Source organism: Hemicordylus capensis, chromosome 5, assembly GCF_027244095.1.
Source record: "Hemicordylus capensis ecotype Gifberg chromosome 5, rHemCap1.1.pri, whole genome shotgun sequence".
NCBI lineage: Eukaryota > Metazoa > Chordata > Lepidosauria > Squamata > Cordylidae > Hemicordylus > Hemicordylus capensis.
The window spans coordinates 197,104,210-197,122,982 of NC_069661.1; the positions used below are offsets into that span (position 1 = coordinate 197,104,210).

General features: G+C 41.9%; 1 protein-coding gene across 8 annotated transcripts in view; it reads right to left on the reverse strand.

Moving 5' to 3' along the window:
• PPFIA2 (PTPRF interacting protein alpha 2) overlaps positions 1–16,431 on the reverse strand; it is a 461,781-nt gene extending 445,350 nt beyond the window's left edge. For 4 of the 8 annotated variants that reach the window (XR_008307767.1, XM_053251925.1, XM_053251921.1 and 1 more), the window contains exons 1-2: positions 16,151–16,427; positions 5,548–5,798 (exon numbers count right to left, since the gene is read on the reverse strand). Coding sequence is in view for 7 of the 8 variants with exons in the window: in XM_053251925.1 (XP_053107900.1) it covers positions 5,548–5,796 (249 nt within the window). In the remaining variant the exon portion in view is untranslated. Of the gene's footprint in view, positions 1–5,547; positions 5,799–15,603; positions 15,632–16,150 lie in introns of those variants that run through there. The other 4 variants (XM_053251926.1, XM_053251924.1, XM_053251922.1 and 1 more) reach the window with 3 other exon arrangements.
• Positions 16,432–18,773: the final 2,342 nt, after the last annotated feature.

Sequence of the window (18,773 nt, forward strand, 5' to 3'; positions counted from 1 at the left end):
ACCTCATATAGTACAAGCTACTCTGCTGCACTTCCATTTTGTGAATGCTTATAAGGAACCCCCTCTACAAGAAATCAAGCTGAGCTTGGAGCCCTAGCAGCAGTCTATGTTTTGATGCCATCTTTACTGTGTCTGACCTTTCTCCCTTTTACTAAGCCTTATTTATTCCTGTACTAATCTTGATCCAGAAAGGAAGACTGTTACTGAGAGTGTCAATGAATGTATGTTTCAGCCTTAAAAAAGGTAATGGGAACAGGATTTCCCTCAAGAATCTCCACTATTTCTATTATAACTAACCATCTTTTTTCTTTGGTTACTTAAACATGTCTCAAGATTAGGAAGTTCCATGTTAAGTATTTTATTTATTTTTAGTTTATTTATCAAATTTATACCCTGCCCAAACTTACATCTCTGGTGTAAACTCTATATAGTGCTGTGAACTCTTTCATTTTCTATTAGTATTCGAAGAATGTCATCAGCCAGAAGACTAGAGACACACAAGTGAGAGTCCTTCTCAATTCATAATGATATCATTTTGTCCTGACACCACCAAAGCACACAGAAATATATCACTCTTTTCCACCTAATGTATTTGGAGACTACATTTGCAAAGAACATTGACAACAGAAAATGAGCATTTTAAAGTACTGAGAAAATAAATCATATTTACCTCTGATAGTTTGAAAAAAATCACCACAGACCATAGTCCCTATAGACCAGGATATAAAATGCATATAGAGGGTGTATCCTTTTTGATGGTGGCCCCAATATTATAGAATGTCCTGCCTAAGAAACCCATTTCAGTGCTTGAATGCAGTCTTGAGAAAACCACTTTAAACCCTTCCTTTTTAGGAAAGTCTCTACAGATTTACTATGATGGAAAATTTGTGTAGTTTAAAATAAATAAATAAATCCTGGATTCCATCCTTATATGCTAGTTTTGACATTGTACTTGATGTATTTACATATCTTACATTTAGCTGTTTTAATAATCTTATGTGATGTATTTCTGAACATTTTGTAAGTCATTTTGAGCAATTTGTATCAAATCTCCCAAAACAGGTTTGTGATAGAAGAGAGCACCAATATTGTCATGAAAATTCATTTTGAATTATATATATTAAGAATCGTTGACTCAGTCTGTGGGCAAGCACTGCTAAGAATATTATTCAAGAAGTCACTATATATATTTTTTCTGGAAAGTATTTTTGTGACTAAATTGAGTAGAACTTCACACATTTCCTCCCACTCTCTTCCTGCAGGATCCTGGAATAATGGCCAAGTGTTAACACCATTAACTTAGTAGTGTGCAAGAAGTAATTTTAGGAGACTTACTCATCAAGTTTGATGAATCAAGGAGCACATAACATGCCTGGTTTGTCCTAGTCTGGGAAATAATGGAGCTACAGTCAAGGTGAAGGCAAAGCTTGCAGTTCTGGATGAGAAATGCCTATGATGTTGCAAAGTCCAGAGAAAGTGGAAGGGTAATGTGACATGTGGATAGATAAGCCTGTTCTGCATCCTGCAGAATTCCGAATATTGCAAGACAGAAAACCTTGTAAGTTTTAGTGTAGAAAACTAAAGCTGATCGTCTTTTGTTTTATGCAATAGTGCCCATATTGGTAAAGTAAAGCATTAGCAATGCAGTTCTGGCCTGTTGAATTCAGTGGATGAACTCCCAGTGACACAGTGACTGACTTCAGTAAAGACAGGTGTCAGATGTTGCAAGGAATTCTGAAAAGTAAATGTACAAATCCCTCACAACCCTTCTTCAGACACACGTATGGCTATACATAAAGAAAGAACATTCAAATAGGCAAAACTGCCTTCGCTCCAAAGAGCTTATAAACCGTTGACTCAAGATCAAATTCTATGTTACTTTAATCATGTACTATGCAGCTGCATGCTTGTTTCTTCTGTGTAAAATAGCTTGTATGCAGGGGTGTAACTATAATTGAACAGATGGGTGCAAAGAACCCGGGTCCCCGAGCTCCTGAGGGCCCCCCAGATCCACCCCTCCCTATTTTCTTTATTATCTCCCTCACTCCGAGGCACCGCCAGAGAGAGGGATGAACATAGGCCCCCTCTCCCCTAGCTATGCCCCTGCTTGCATGCAGGAGTTCAATCCAGACTGGAACCATGGCAGGGGAAGGGAGTTACATGCTTCACCCCTCTATGATCCCTGTCTCGATCAGGCACCACTTTTCTCAGTACAAATAGCATACATGGGGTCCCCAATTCAGACTGGGACAATGGCAGAAGCAAATGATTTAAGCCTGTTCTCTCTTCAGCCCCGCCCCATGCCATTCTACCCACAACAAACAAGCATGCAGCTGCACTGTTTATGCTTAAAGTACTATCTAGTTTGACCCTCAGTAACCTTCTTCCCTGGGGTTTCAAGCACCTCTGCTGCAGGTCTCAGATGTTACACAGAAGGAACTAAGAGCTACTGTAGCATAGCGGCTAATAGAAGAACTATAGACTAGCAGGTTCTTGGTTCAAAAATCCCACCTCAGCCATGAACTCACAACGTGGACTTAAGCAAACCAGTGCCTTTCAAGTCTCAGGTCTACTTTCATCTCCAAATGGAAATAATAATGACCACTGAGATAATGCATGCAAAGCACTTTGAACACTCTGCAGTGTTCAAAGCGAAGTGATATTAGTTCTTCAGGAGAGGACCAGCATCAGCACAAGGCATGCTTGGGCAGCTGCCGAGGGGTGAGCACCCTGGGACACTGCTGATAGCTGCCTCAGCTTCCTGGAAAGATGCTGGCTGGTTGGGTACCTATCCTCTTACCCTAGCAGCAGACATGGATTTCTATCATTCTCTGCAGATTACCAGCAGTAAGAACATGGCCTCAGACAACTGCCTCAGCAAACATTGCAACACTAACATGGAGCATTGTGTGTGTGGTGGGGAGAACATGGTAGGTGCGGGCACTGACTAAAATACTGTTATTGCTGCCGCTGGCCCACTAAGAATAAAGAAACCTCCTTATGCCACCCCAATATGCAGACAGGGATGATCTTGCTGAGGAGCCTCTCAAATGCAGAGCTTTCACTGCCTAGGGATGGCTCCCTTCTTTACAGCTTCATCGCCCCGCCCCCCCTCAGGAATTGTATAGCTTGTTTGGATAAGGTAAACAAGGTCTCACCAAGACTCCTAAAGATAACAGATAATAGAAAGTTGGGCACTGATCTCTGCTGCGGTAATATTCATTCTCTGTCAAGAGCTATTGCAATCTCCTTTATCAGTGTTTCATGAAGAGCAATCTCCTTCATCAGTGTTTCACCCACACAACATCCAAGACTTCCCTACCATTATTAACAGTTATCTAAACCATTCTCACTTTTAAGCAATCCATCCACCCAGAGCCAAACCATTTTCATTTTTCAACCTGAGGGTCACAGCACATTATGTTAACAACATGCTGGGCCCTGATGTGCTGGGCTAAATAGCAGCCATGGGGGGCAGGCTGATCGGGACTAGAACCATGGGGACTTTTAACCCTTGGCCAACATCATGGTTCCAATCCAGATTCCATTCCCACCCCCACCCCGTGTCTGCTATTTAGCCCAGAAAAAACTAAACATGTCAGGACTGAGCAAATTATTATTATAATGTGCAGTCTTACCCAGAACCAAACTAGTAGCTATTGTTAGTTTATCAATTGTCACAAAATCACCATTGTATTTACTCAAAGTATTTGCTAGTTTTGTGATGGTCCTTTAACTACCAACTAGAAAGAATAGGAAGAGTTAAATCTACACATAGCAAAGATATCAAATTCTACTTTTAGGCAAGGTGAAGGTGAAAGACAATCATTAAGAGGAAGGAGAACACCAATCTGCTATGCTGAGATATATGCAAGTGTGTTCAAGCCTGTGTATTCCACGCACAGACTTTAGCTCAACAAATTGTGCCTTCCTTTTAAGGAAGTCACTACTGCTTGGTTCAGTTAAGACAAAACTTGATGAGGGGAAAAAGAAAATCAGGGCATTGCTGGAATCTGGAGAAATTATCTGCTTCCACATATTGAGGCTGTTCTCACACACAGCCTAACCCAGTCTAGGGACACACAGCCCAGGTGGAGCTGTGCGTGAGAACCGCAGGGATTGGGCCCAATACCAGTGGGCCAGCACTGCCTAGCCCGACTTTTGAGTTCGGCTGTTTAATTAGGTTATGGGAGTGAGTGCTCCCTTACCTCAGGCTACTACTAGCCCGGCCGCATACAGCGCTCATCTCTTGGGAGAACCCCCCAATGCAGTGTGTGTGTTGCACAGTGTATTGTGGGCTTCACAGAGGCGGGGACAATAAATCCTGGCCTCAGATCATTTTGCCTTGCTCTCATGTTGCACGGAGCAGGGCTGATCATGTGAGAGTGCACAGTGCTCCCAACAGGCTTACTAGGATTATCTGGTGGGAAAGCAAGGTTTGGGAAACCTCTCCCCTGCCTGCCCACCTGCCCAGTTGGCCGTGTGAATGGCCCCATTATCTTATCATATTCTAACATACTTTAGTTACATACCATGCAAATATAAAAGGACGTGATATCTTGGGAGGATAGCATGATGCCAAAGAGAGTGGACTCCAATAAATTTAATAGGTAGGTAGAAGGGAGAAATTTGGGAGGAGTAGCTTTTCATGCAAGGACTCACTGGAATTCCCTCTTCCACGTTCCTCTCAAAAGGCATAGGAGCCCCACATTGGAGAACCCTCTATACTAGGTCAATTTATTCCTGATTTTGTTCAAATTAAAGCATCCTTTCTCCTAATCTCTCAGGTCTCCAGCAAATTTGCTCAGTTTATGCTGTCTTCTCTCTTGCAGTTTTAATTAAAATTGAACATGGAGGTTAAATCCAGAAATCTGGTAGCTGTGGAAATCTGATCTACATGTGTAGAGCAACCCCATCCCTTCCACAAGGGCTTTCCAGGTCAGTCAATGGTTGGAGAAGCTTCAAGTATGCAGAGAGATGCTTTTCTTTCCACTCAAGTGAGTGGAAAGACTGGTTAAGCGCAAGTAGCTCAATCAGAGCAACTACAGAGCACTCAATCAGATTTAGACTGAAATCTGAAGCAATCGGCATATTCAAGCACTTGATTTCATTTTGACCAAAACTGATAACAAAATCCTAGTCACCATGCTTAAATCCAATGGTCAATGTACTAATAAAACATGAAAAATAGCTTTATAGCTACCTTCATACTGGAAGCATGATCTTTAGAAGCATGTACATTATCAATTGAGATTGTATGCTGAGAAAATAATAGGACTGGAGGATAATATGTCTGAGCTGGCCCACCTACCACATGATTAGGGACATACATGAGCGTATCCCATTCCCCCTCTGGAAATTAATGTGGTATTTAAATCACATGTGTGCAGTTAGCTTTGAAAGGGCACGTGCACAGAGTAGGAGGGGGACATGCCCATTCCAAGTGGTGTTGTAAGTGGGCTGGCTTGGACATATTGTTGAACGAGCCCATGTAATTCAACTTTTTATGAGTTAAGGTCACAGAGAAGGTATTTATACACCACGTACCTGGGGAAGTGCAGAATTGAGCTGTCGCTGGAGAGAATCTCTATCATAAATGACATCCTGAAGCCGTTGCTGTGCAAGAGACAGACTTTCCTGCGTCTCCCGAAGTGTGTCAAGGAGACGATCCCTTTCATCCAGCATGTTCACCATTAGCTGCTCAAAGTGAGAATCCGAGTCCGACCCACTGCTCTGGGACCCCCTTTGACTCATGGGGGTGTCCTCATTTATCGTTGGCATCACTTCGCACATCATTTCTTAAAAGGAAAAGTGAAAACTATTAAGTACAAAAGCAAACAGGAAGATGTTATAGAGTGTTTCACATTATTGCACTGGTTCATGTCTTGGGTTTTCTTTCTTACCCTTAATCCAAAAAGTGCCTGGCAGCCATAAAAATAACGGAACATTCCACATTGGATAGTTTCTGTTTCAGAGGAGATATATGTTTAAAGTCTCATCAGCAGATTGACACAGACAGTGTCCTTTGAAATCATGTCAAAGATTTCCTTTTTAAAGTAAGTGTATTTTATCTGACCTTTATCCACCCCTGCCTGTTTGTACTGATGTTCTTAGCTACCATTAATTGTCAAGACTAGCTCTTCCTAACACTTTCCTATAGCAGAGACTAATATCAACCCTGAACTGAGCAGAAATGCAACCATAAGAAATAAGAATGTTACATTAGCCGGGCCTTCTTGGTTGCTGATCTAGGCTAGAGACAGCGCTCCACTTAGCTTTCTTATTAGAAAAGATCATCTAACTGGTTTCTTTGCCCTTCTTTCCCTTAAAAATGGTTTTAGTTAGGAGAAGGACAAAATCAAATCTAATTCATTCAAAGATTGTTACTAACCTAGCCTAAGGGTGGCTTTTGGAAAAAATAATTAATGTCACAATTATAAGAAAGATGTCTGGTGTTGTGCAACATGAAGTAATTTCACAAATCCAAAATGCTGCTGGGTATTTCTCAATAAACATTTATAGCCAGTACCTTAGAAATTCTACACTAGTTAACAAGATTAACCAAAAAGAAAAAAATAAAACAAAATAAAACAAACAATGGAAATGAACAGAATCAGTATGTCCTCACTTCTTAACTGAAATGGTTAGGACATTCATAAAATCCTGCTGAAGGTCTCTGTGAAGAATTCATTTGTATTAGTTTGGTTCATGAAGTAATGTTGGTATTCAGTTATTACATTCAAAAATTACCTCTATGTATGCTGAGGCAGTTACATTGTAACCAGTTAAAGGTCTGTTTACTGTGCTGGATGGTTCTACCTTTGTCTTTTTACAGAAAGTCTAACAGCTAAGGGAACAGTTAGCTAACAAAGGTGTCTTGTCTTCAAGGGCTTGACAGTTAAGTGGTTAACTTCTCTACAATGAGTGGAGGACCAGACTGAAAACTTCATGCCTGAGATAGCAAACAAGACAAAGACCCAGGATAGCAATTTAGCAGCTACAGCAGAACTCTCTGGGTCCTGTATTCCCAATCTACTTGCCTCAACAGTAATCAGAGTCCATTGAAGGGGAAAAGGTCCATTTTGTGTCACCAAAGCACACCAAGTGAGTGAATGAATGTTACTGGATGGAGAAAGGGAAGCTGGACCAGGGTTTGCTAGGAATTAAGACTACACCCATCCTATTTAGACAAATCCTTTAGACCTGCAAGAGTATTTGGTGTTTTTTTTTAAAAAAGAACATGTGATCTTGAATCACCAATACATCAAATATATCTCTTTATGTAATTCTCTAAGGCATACTCGTGGCTAATCCTGTGAGTGGCAGCTCTCGCGAGAGTTCATGAGCAGAGGCATTGTGGTTATTGAGCAGTGGAGATTCCACATACAGATAGGGAGCAGTAGCCTCTGAGAGCAGAAGCACCATGGTGTAGTGGTTAGAGTGCTGGACTAGGACCGGGGAGACCCGAGTTCAAATCTCCATTCAGCCATGATACTAGCTGGGTGACTCTGGGCCAGTCACTTCTCTCTCAGCCTAACCTACTTCACAAGGTTGTTGTGAGGAGAAACTTAAGTATGTAGTACATTGATCTGAGCTCCTTGGAGGGAGAGCAGGATATAAATGCCAGCTTGGAAGGGTGGTATAAAAATTGAATAAATAAATAAATAAATGCAAATGATGATGATGATGATTGGGCAGTGGGGGGAATATGTTCTTGATTGTAGAGGAGACGAATCTATATATATATATATATATATATATATATATATATATATATATATATATATATATATATAAAAGGATAGTGGGCAGGGGTCTGTGAAGATAGGGGTCATGAGGGAGGAAAGAGCCCCTTCATGAGAAGAAGGCTGCCACTGTGTGAATTAGATGAGGAAACAAGATGAAGAAGATCTGTTAACTCAGGAAGGGGGAGAGAGAGAGAGAGAGAGAGAGCACGCGCGAAGGGAGAGGAAGAAAGACAGAGGGGAGGAGTAAGTGGAGGAGAGAGAAAGAGAGAAAAAGAAGGGAGGAGAAAACAAAAAGAAGGAAGGAAGAGGGACGGAACCAAGCCTGTCAGCAGCCTGAAGGGAACGAGCAGTCATGGCAGCCCCTATTGGCAGCAAAGAAGGGCCCAGTCAACCACTGCTGCTGTTTTGGGCTACCGAGGCCATTGGCAAAGGGAGGCAGGGAGGCAAGGGATGGACCCAGGCCTGTCAGTAGCCTGAGGTGGTGGTGGCAGCGAGGAAGGACCCAGTCAACTGCTGCTGCTACTCCTGTGGGGAAAGCTGAGTAGGACAGTGCTGGGTAGGACCCAGCATTTGACCAAGGTAGGAGGAAAAGCCGTCTTACCCAACTTTTCCTCCTACTATGATTCCATACAATCACTTCTCCCTCCTCCTACCTAGTTGTTTGCTCCCATACAGCCAAAAATTGGGAGCACACACAGCTCCCAAACATGGGCAGAACACTTGTCCTATCCACTTTTCGGTTGTGTGAATAACCTGAATGATTTGTTGCTAGATCTGCAGTATAAGATCTCTCAGAGTATGGTACCATGCTTTTGCCAAAATACTATCTACTATAAGGTTGATTAGGTACGTATAGGATACTCAGATTGAAGATAGTGGAGTAAGCCTTCACAGTCTCTAAACCTTAATTTGTGTATGAATACATGGAACAAAGCACTTTGTAAAGAGTCCTCACCAGTTGGAGATGCATATTTAGAAAGAGGATACCTGATTAAATTTCACATCCTTGTATCTAAAACCTCTCTCACTTTATCTTCAGTTTTCAACAGAAGGATCGGTGTGCCTACTTTATTTTAAAGCTGTCACCCAAAAACTGTAGAAGAGGTATGGTTAGTGACTTGTCTCATACCTTGTATGTACCTGTGATTTCACCCCCCTGTGATTTTGCCCCCTAATTTAGGTGCCCACATGCATGTACATAACATTACTGTATAATTGATGATCATCAGCTAAATGCCTGAACTGAATCAACTGGGGAAAAACATTGGTCTGGAGGTGATGTGAAGAGATATGAACGTTCTATCTTGCCCTCTTGCACAAGTATCTCATCACTTTGAAAATGCATATTTTAAACCTTAATCTTTCAATGTTAAGGCTCTTCTGAAACAGTGGTTCATGATACAGCACTGAAAACTCATGCATTTTCAATGGCTGGATGCAAAGGTTCGTTCCTCTGGAGGAAGGAGACCTTTGAATCCAATCCAAGGGCTTTGGCAATTTACACTCACAGTACTTTGACATACTAACGCAGCAAAGATTCCACTCTGAAAAGATTTTTGAACGTTTAAAATCAGTCATTTGTTCTTTAGCCATTAGTGAGTTCGGGAGAGGTTCTTAACAATATTGGCTATATCATCTTTTCATGATCACCACTTGGTCTTCAGGTGATGACTTGCATGTGTGAATTAACCACTGAAGATTAAGCACACAATAAGAGAGGATTTAAAGAAGAGTGTTACTGGGCTTGTAGAATTTAGAAAAGTACACCAGCTTTGTAAGAGGCACGCCCTCCCTCAAAACAAGCACTCCGTTATGGATATCACGTGCCCCAGCCGGCCACCTCTTTTACCATGTGGCTCTTGCATTTCTACAGTAGGGCCAGGAATCTACCCAGAGCTGGTGAAAGAACAGCTCCCCACTTAATAGAAAGCAAAGGAAGTCTGAAGCAGCTGCAACCCACTGTACCAACTGTGTGATCATGCTACAACTCATTCATGTTCAACTAAAATTCTCTTCATACTCAATTAAAATTCAACAAGAAATTCATCTGTTCCTCTCTGTTCCTATGGCAGCTTTGAATGCAAAGAGTTCACTCATCTAACCCTCTGCCTAGAATCCAGCTCAGATGTCCAGCAGCACTGTAAGAGGCTTGCAATGGGTACTTCTAATTTCATTGGCCCACTAAGGATAAGATTAAATTATACCCTTCCCCAACTACTGGTACTGGAAGTGAGACAATCTAGAAAATGTTGCTTCCATAATAGTGCAGGGAAAGATTAACCTAGGAAGTCCAAACCAAGTAACAGACATGCACATAGGTATGAAGTTAAGGAGCTGTTCTTTGTGATAGGTAGCCTGCATGGTTGTTGGATTTTGCCTACAACTGCAACCCTTTTACATTCATAACCATTGCTTGGTGCAGAGCAAGCCCATTACTTAAATTGGATGCATGCACTTTTAAAAGTCTATATTCTACCTTTCTCCTTCAATAACAAGTCAAGGCACACTATTTAAGTTGTGTGTGTATATATATATCAGTTGTATAGAAGTTTTCAGCTACATACTAAAGCTAAGACAGAAGATGTGAATTAATGTGTTTTCATGTCTACTGAATACAACTCCCTTATATTTAGCAGAACTGTCCCTATTCACCACATCATAACAAATCTCCAGAGGCTGTTGCTGATTGCTTGGATGTGTGTGTTTTAAAAACTGTGGGCCCTTATGGGCAGGAAACCAACCAACCTTTATTACTTACGGTCATAGACCAGTAAAAGTTGTGATTACATATCAAAAGTAAAAGTAGATATTAAGAGCCTAAGGGTGCACAATACCGACATATAATGAAATACTATGAGAAAAGACTATAAAAATCAGGAGTAAAATAAAACTATGGCTGTCTAAGGCAGAACAAGACCACAAACTAAATGACCCTTAGTAGTTAACAGTAAAAATGGGTGCAAATATTTGTCATAAAAACATCATTTTAAAAAGGCATAAAAGAGAGAATCAGGAATGGATTCAAAGTTATATGAAAACTATGGAGGCATATAACATCATAAAAAGATGGGTACAATTTTTTTAAATAAAAGGCATCATAAAACATTTAAAAAGGCATAAAAAGAGAGAAGCAAGAATACATTAAAAAGTTATATATAGCAGCAATAGCAATAGCACTTACATTTATATACCGCTCTAAAGCCGGAGCTCTCTAAGCGGTTTACGATGATTTAGCATATTGCCCCCAACATTCTGGGTACTCATTTTACCGACCTCGGAAGGATGGAAGGCTGAGTCAACCATATATAGACATAGTAAGAGGAATTTAGGGCAATTTAGGGAAAAGTTAAAAAAAAACAACCCAAGATGCTCTGGGTTTATAGAACCGTAGGAACTTTGGGAAGGAGGAAACTACTTTCTTCTACCTTTTGCTATGGAAATGTTGTTGTTTTTTTAAGTAGTATAGCAATACTTTAAATAATGTAATACTAGTTCTCTGCCATGATACAACGGACTGAGGGAGCCACAATAGATGGCTGCTGCTCCCTTTGCCTGGGGATCTCATGCTACTGTTAGGGGTGTGAGAAGAAATTGACCAGCTGTTAGCAGCCCTGCTGCAGTCATGCCATTGCTGCCTAATGACTGCTGCATCAGTATGTGTTGACACATAAGGCAGTTGTCTGTGAGCAATGTCAGAACTGGTAGGTACCTCCGTTTTTGCTATGAATTCTGTGGAAGAGGTGCTCATTCTTGTAGCATTTGTTCTCCTTCTAATGATAATGTGTTTATGTCTCAGTTGGCTAGGCACCGGTTACCAACTAGTTTGCATAGGAGCAAGCCGACAATCCATGGAAGTCATCCTAGTCAAATCATAGGAATGGGTTGCTCAAGACATATAAGGGCGTTAATCATCATCAGCAAGTAGCAGTTATTTTTAAGTTAGCTATACTAGGAGATTTAAGAAGAAAGAGTATAAGTTGATATATATTGCATATGTCCCAATACCTTACTGTCCAGATCTTTAGGTATAACTGGGTGGGATAGAAGTGGTTGAAAGCATGAGCATATAGTGAGAAAAAATGGTTCTGTACCTAATGCATCATCTTTTCATTTGCCACTAAGAGTAACTTTTCAAGACTCTTGCCATGGTTGCAAATCCCACAAGAAATACATAATTTCTTTCTTCTGGAAGCATACCACTCTACAATGGAAAGAGGACTCAGTGACCTAGCACTGGATGGGTAAGCTCTCTGCTGATGTTCATGAGCAAGGATTTCAACACTAAGCCCAATTTCAATGCAGCTCTGTATGTGAAAAGCATTTGGAAGAGCCATATTAGACTTTCCGGGTAGATGTGGCCCAGGCAGATGTGCTACAGGTGTGCTAACACTGTATGTATGGGCCAACACATGCAGTGAGGAACTGCAAGAGGTCTACTACACAGGAAAGTTATATTGGTAAGTAGTTTTCATGACATGCTTAAAACAGACTTTAGAGCTTATTATTATTATCTATCCTCTGTCAACATGGAGCGTGTTTGGGTCTCAAATACTGGATTCTACCACATTCATTTTTCCTCTTTGCTTCTCTCCATAAAGATATGGAAAGAATCAACCAAAAAAAGTCATTAAGTAAGGTAGGTGATATTTGTTATTAAAAAACCTTTTGAATCGCAAGATTTTTAAAAAAAAGTATTTTCTTTTAAAATGTATTTTAAAACGCACTCCCCTAGGAAATGGATTATAATACATAGTTTTAAAATCACTTCATGTAATTTGAGCTAGTTGTGCCTATGATTTATCTGAATAAACAAGGGATTTCAAAACCTTCTTTGGAGACTAATGTCCGTCAATATCTTCTGGGTGGGGGAAGGAACCCTAGTGAGATATTTGAATTAAATGTTTTACAATGAAAGATTTTTTTTTTTTTTAAGAAATATCTAGGGGAAAGCAAAGGGGTATCCAGCAAAGTATCTCCTTTCTTCTGTAGTGGAAGTACTCTATGACTACACATCCTCTTCTTGCTGAGCCTAGGATTCATCAGGAAGTTCTGATGAGGTAATTGATTTAACACACTTATACCAAAGACCACAAACCTACCAGGCATCTTCACCTTACAATAAATGTAACAGACAATGAACAGAAATAATAAAGCATGGTGCTCTGTAATTTTTGGTTTGATATCCTTTTAGTGATATGCCTTGGCCTTTAATACAGAAAACAACAAATGTCTCAATGTATTTTCTGCAAGCAAATTAAATTACAAGATAAATCACTACAAAACTCAATGAGGTCATTCACACAATTGAAAACTGTGTTCTACCCAAGTTTGGGAACTGTGTGTACTCCCAATTTTTGATTGTGTGGAAGCAAGGTTAGAGGAAAACCTGGGTAGAAGTGATTGTGTGGAAGCAAGGTTAGAGGAAAACCTGGGTAGAAGTGATTGTGTGGAAGCAAGGTTAGAGGAAAACCTGGGTAGCTTTTTCTCCTACCTTGCTTCCACACAATCACTACTACCCAGGTTTTCCTCTAACCTTGCTTCCACACAATCAAAAATTGGTAGTACACACAGCTCCCAAACCCAGGTAGAACACAGTTTTTGATTGTGTGAATGACCTCAATTTGATGTGTCATGAGAAAGATGCAAAGGGCTTGTTCAGATGTCACATGAAACTTTGGTTGCAGCCACGTGACCTTTCTGAGCCACAGGAGCATGCAGTCCCCCCTCCCATTCCTGGGTGAGAATCCACTTCCACCCTAGGTTAAAGTAAGCCAATATCTGTTTCTGAACCCACCCATCTTAGTTTAGTCAAGCCTTCAAATAAGCCAAGATCTGTACACAAAGTTTGAAGTTACAGATCTCAGCTTATTTGAAAGAAATAGGCTAAAATGAGAATGGTGGATTCAGACATAATGACCAATCTTGGTTTATCCACCTAGAGAGGAAGTGGATGCTCACACTGTCATGGGAGTAGGCAGAATGAACTCCTGAGGCTTGAAGACATTGTGCAGAGACCGGCTTTAAGTGAGATTCTGCATGACATCTGAACTAGACTACTTGCGGTGGTGTACAAATGACCTAATCACTGGAATTTGGGACTTTTGATTTTGTGGACCTCTAATTTCACTCTGAATAATCTTTACTGTTTATATCTCTTATGGGATTGTTTCATGTAAAAAAAAAAAATCAGCTTTTGAACTCACAAAATGAATGTTTGGGGTGAAAAGCTCAACCAAGAAAGAATCCTGACTTCCAAGACTGAGGCTGCAATTCTATGCGGTCATGCCTCAATTAATTAAAATAAGCCCCATTGAACTCAGCAAGATATACTTCTGGAGTAAACATTTCCAGGATGAGGCAGTAAATTTGGATTATGTGGTTGTATTTAACTTGATTCGCTTTGCAGGGCAAAATTCTTTTTGAGTTCTTTTTCATGATCCCTTCTAGGCATACATCACTTATGTAATAAGATGATATTACATTTGTGGAGAATTACATTTATTTTTCTATAAAAAGCACTATCCACAGGTTAATGTTGACAGTCGTGAACTGTAAGCGTTTTTTTAAATAAAGAAAATCTTCAGACCGCTGTTGTATCACCTTAACACAGTTGTGCTAGCCAAATATATGCAGCAGCAGTAGTAAGTTTTACAATCATAGACTAGCACAGTTCAAGCTTTTAACACTAGGTATAAGTTTAGGATCACTGGCCCATCTACTCCAAAGAGCAGCAACTTTCCAATGTCTCAGCTAAGGCCCTTCCCAGACCTTCAACTCAAGATGCTCTTAACTGAAAATGTCAGAAACTGATGGTAAGACTCTGCATGCAAAGCATGTGCTTTACCAGGCTCATCCCTAGGATATGATTGACTTATATGAGCCACATCAACTGAAAATGCAATTGATATGAACTGTTCTTACTACAGACATTAATTTTATAAACACAATTTACTCATTATTAGAGAATACCTTTTTGCAGCACAGAACATAAAATCTTTAGTGCCACCTATAATGTATGCAATACATGCTACCAGTGACAATCTGTGGAGTAGACACTTTGTTGGGATCTGTGGCCACATTTAAAATTCCAGGTGCACGGAATGAACAGGAATTAAAGTAACTTGAGTACTTCCCGATTACTCCAAGGATACAATTATGTAAGGCTCTTTCACACACCCAAACACCATGAGCACACTATTCTGGAAAGGAACTTTGGTACCCTTCTACCATGTATCAACCCTAAACTGTATATTGTCATTCTAAATTATGTTTATTCTTAACCTTGTTGATGAGGGGCTTCTCCTCTGAAAAGCCATCATGTTGATCCTAATTTGTCTTTTCAATTTGACCCCACCCACCAAATTCTTTCCAGCTTTTGTGGGGGAAATGCCCCAGGTAAGAGCCCTGAATTGAGGTGTATATTAATTCTGTTCTACCAGCCAGTGGCATTAGTGCTTGGTGCTTCTTCGTGGACATTTATTCCCTTTATTGTAGAGGTGAGAAGAACAATTCCTGACAGACTGAGAGCTCAACAAAGGCTCCAGTGATCAGACTACCATTCTGATAATAGTTCACCTTGAAGACTTACAGTTCCAAAGGAGCAGGGTTTTCCTTTATTACATTACCTGACTTTCCCCTTTATTTCTAACAGCTTTTCTGGGAGTCCTTGATTTTATCTCCGTAGAATGCAGCTCTCCATTCAGGAGAGAGAACAGAAGTCATAATGGCAAGCTACTTTGCCCCTTTGGCAACATCACCACCACCCCATTACACTGTGATCTGTGCTTGCTGTGACATCAGCGATGAAAACTCACCCTACCCCTCTAGCACTCCATTCCTCCTCTTGACAACATACCCCAAAAGATGGTGTGCTTGAAACTACCAGATCTTCCTGCAATGCTTCCTCCCCTCCCTTTTCCAGATGCTGTCAGCTACACCTCACTTCACCCACGGAGAGCAATTCCATGAGGAAAATCCTTGCCATTGTCTGACTTGCACTGCATGCATATTCCTCCTCCTAGTTAACTCTTTGACTCCCGTGGGTCTTACAACTGAGCTGTGATATCACCTTTTTAGAAGAGCGCGCGCATCTCCCCCGCCCCCCAATAAGGAGTAAGCCATGGTATTAAAGAGCTAAGTCTGGTATTCTGGTATACCTGACATGCCCTCCAGCACTCATATAAGCCATCTATCATTGGGGGTGGGGGAAAAGAGAGAGCTTAAGAAGTTGACTTATTGCACACAGAAAACATCTCCATCACCCCAACCTTTCAAAGGCAGAACCCAGTTCCCCCCGCCCCCCGTAATACAATCCTTGTAAAAGCAGGGAGGGAAATCTACATTCGCTGGCCAGCTCTCTCCCGAGGGCGGGCTGATCTGTTGGGCAAGGCAGGCTGAAATACCTGATGCCTGGTTCTCCCTTCGGCGTTTTCAGGGAATCGGTGCCAACTGCAGTCCGTCTCGCTCTCCGATGGGCGCTCACGCACAGCCGAGCCGCGCTGCTCAACTCGCCTCCCTAGCAAGGCTGCCGGAGACGCTGCCGCTCCTGCTCAGAGGAGACACCCGGTGCCCACCCAGCCCCCTTCGGCCGGCAGCGGGAGCTGCTTGGCGGCACCTCAGCATTTTCTCCTGTCACTTCGTCAGCAGCCGAAAGGGGGAAACGTCCATGGGAAAAATGGCATATTACAAATTTTGCTTTGAGAAGCAGAGAGTGGTTGAGACCATTGTTAGGAGGAGGGGAGGGGGAGGCGGCTCTTAAAGCTCCAGCAGCCCCTTTTCTTGGCCGGGAAAGTAGGGGATTAAGAAGGGAGAGGGAAATAAAAACGGATTTTGCTTTTCTTGGAATTAAACTTTGCGGAGTGACAGCTGGAATGGCATATTCCCAGCCTAAGTTGAATACAGTAGAAGTAAGTAACACACACATACTCGCCCCTCGCCCTTCAGGATAGATAGATAGATAGATAGATAGATAGATAGATAGATAGATAGATAGATGTGACAACGGACTGAAATTGGGGATTTAAACCAAATTAACTAGTTGATGAGGATCTTTTCGCCGGACCTTACGCTCGGAATAATACAACGGTAGATTTCTAGAATAGCTGAAAATCCACAATGATGATAAACACGTGCATTTTCATGAAGGACCATTCCTTTCTTCTAACTTATAAATCCTTTGGGGTAAGCCACACTAAAATCGGTGATTTTCTTTCTCCCCCCAAAAAGGGGGGATAGGGGAGGCAGCAAGAGAGCGTAAAACCCTGATATTTCCAAGAAGGGATTTCATATGTTTATAACTCTTTCCCCGCTTATCCTTATATTTTATTCCTTATATTTTATATAATTATCCTGGCATTAATAATTTCCTTTAAAATGATAGGGCGTCGATTTAATGTGATCGGAGATTTATGCTGGGAAGTCGAGCCAAAGGAAATGCCCTCCTGTAATCGGATATCTCGTGTAATCAATTGCATCACTTGCTATAATCCGAGTACGACAAAGCAGGGACGGAAATCTGCTAGGAAACGGGGATGGCATCCAATTTCGTGTATGTGTGTGCAGAAATGCGAGATCGCCTCTAAAGTAACTCCCTGCTAAGCACCCTGCATGCAACTTAGCACTAAGCAGAACGTGAGGATCAAGGCGCGGAAGCCGTGTTTCTCGCGCTGTGCCTTCTTCGGCTGGGGTTTCCCCTGGTAGCTGCTGCAGTGGTTTCCCCCAACCCTTAAATAAATTCTGAAGTAATCACGTCGGCTTCTCTCTGCCGCACGCGCACACACACACACAGTTCCCCAGATGCAGCAGTCAGGGTTGCTGCGTCTTCACAGCTCGCCCAGCTTTAATTCTTTGCCATCCACCCCCACCTTCCCAAAGGACAAGACAGGCGAGAGTTATTATTAGAGAAAAGAAGCCACGCCAAGAAAGAAGAACCAGCAGCACTTTCGTTCTTCCGATTCGGGATTTTCATTTCGCACCGTCAACAGACAGGATCGAAACGGAAGCATTTTCCATCCTGGCGTCTCAGCTGAGGTTACGCCCTTCTCTTTGGATAGTGATGCTTGGTGGGGTTTCCTCGGTGCAGTTGCGAGACGAGTCCTAGCAGACTCTTCTCTTCAAAAGAACAGAGTGAGAGCGTTTACTCGGAAATAAGTCCCAATGATTCAACGAGACTTATTTCCAAGTAAAATTAGTTGAGGTTTGGGCTGCTTACACCAGATCCTATGGATGCTTCCAGTCATAACCCCAAACCAGAGGCAACACTGCCAATAGGGATGTAGCTATAATTGAGCAGATGGGTTCAAAGAACCCCGGGCCCCCATTTCCTGAGGGCTCCCCAGCTCCGACCCTCCCTATTTTCTTCATTATCTCCCTCCAGGGACCACTGGGGAGAGGGGCAACCATGGACCCTCTCTCCCCTAGCTATGCCGCTGGTGCCAGAGATCCAAGATTGTGGTCCTCTGAATGTGTGAACCCACAATGTGTCACCAAACCATGGGTCGGTTTTCAATCCCAAACCTGAATTGGAACCTTCAGTTTGCTTTGAGTTTCACCACCAAAACCTCCAGTGTGAAGGCGGCATTGTGTCCAGATTCTGCCTCCAGCACCTCCAGTTTGTAGAAGCTGCACAAATTGGAATTAAGGGTAGGAAGCTCCTCCCTCTCACCTCTCAGTTGGCTGCCATGGCTTTCCTTCATGGGAAGGAGGAAGCATGAACAGCCAGTTCCTCCCTGCTTGCAATCTCCCAGAATACAGATTGTGATTGTCTGGAAGCATGGCGGTGGGAATGGAGGTAAACTGCAGGTCCGTTGGACCTGTGGTTTGCCATTATGTCTGAAGGTGGTCTTTGTATGTTGATCCAGAAGTAAGTCCCATGGAATTCAATGGAACTTAATCATAAGTAAGAGTACACAGGAGCCCTCTTGACCCCTGCAGATACTGAGACTAGCAGTGACACAGCCCCAATTATGCAGAGGCTTTCTGTTGCTTCAGGCTTTGCTCTTGCTCTGATCCAATGCAAGTCAAAAT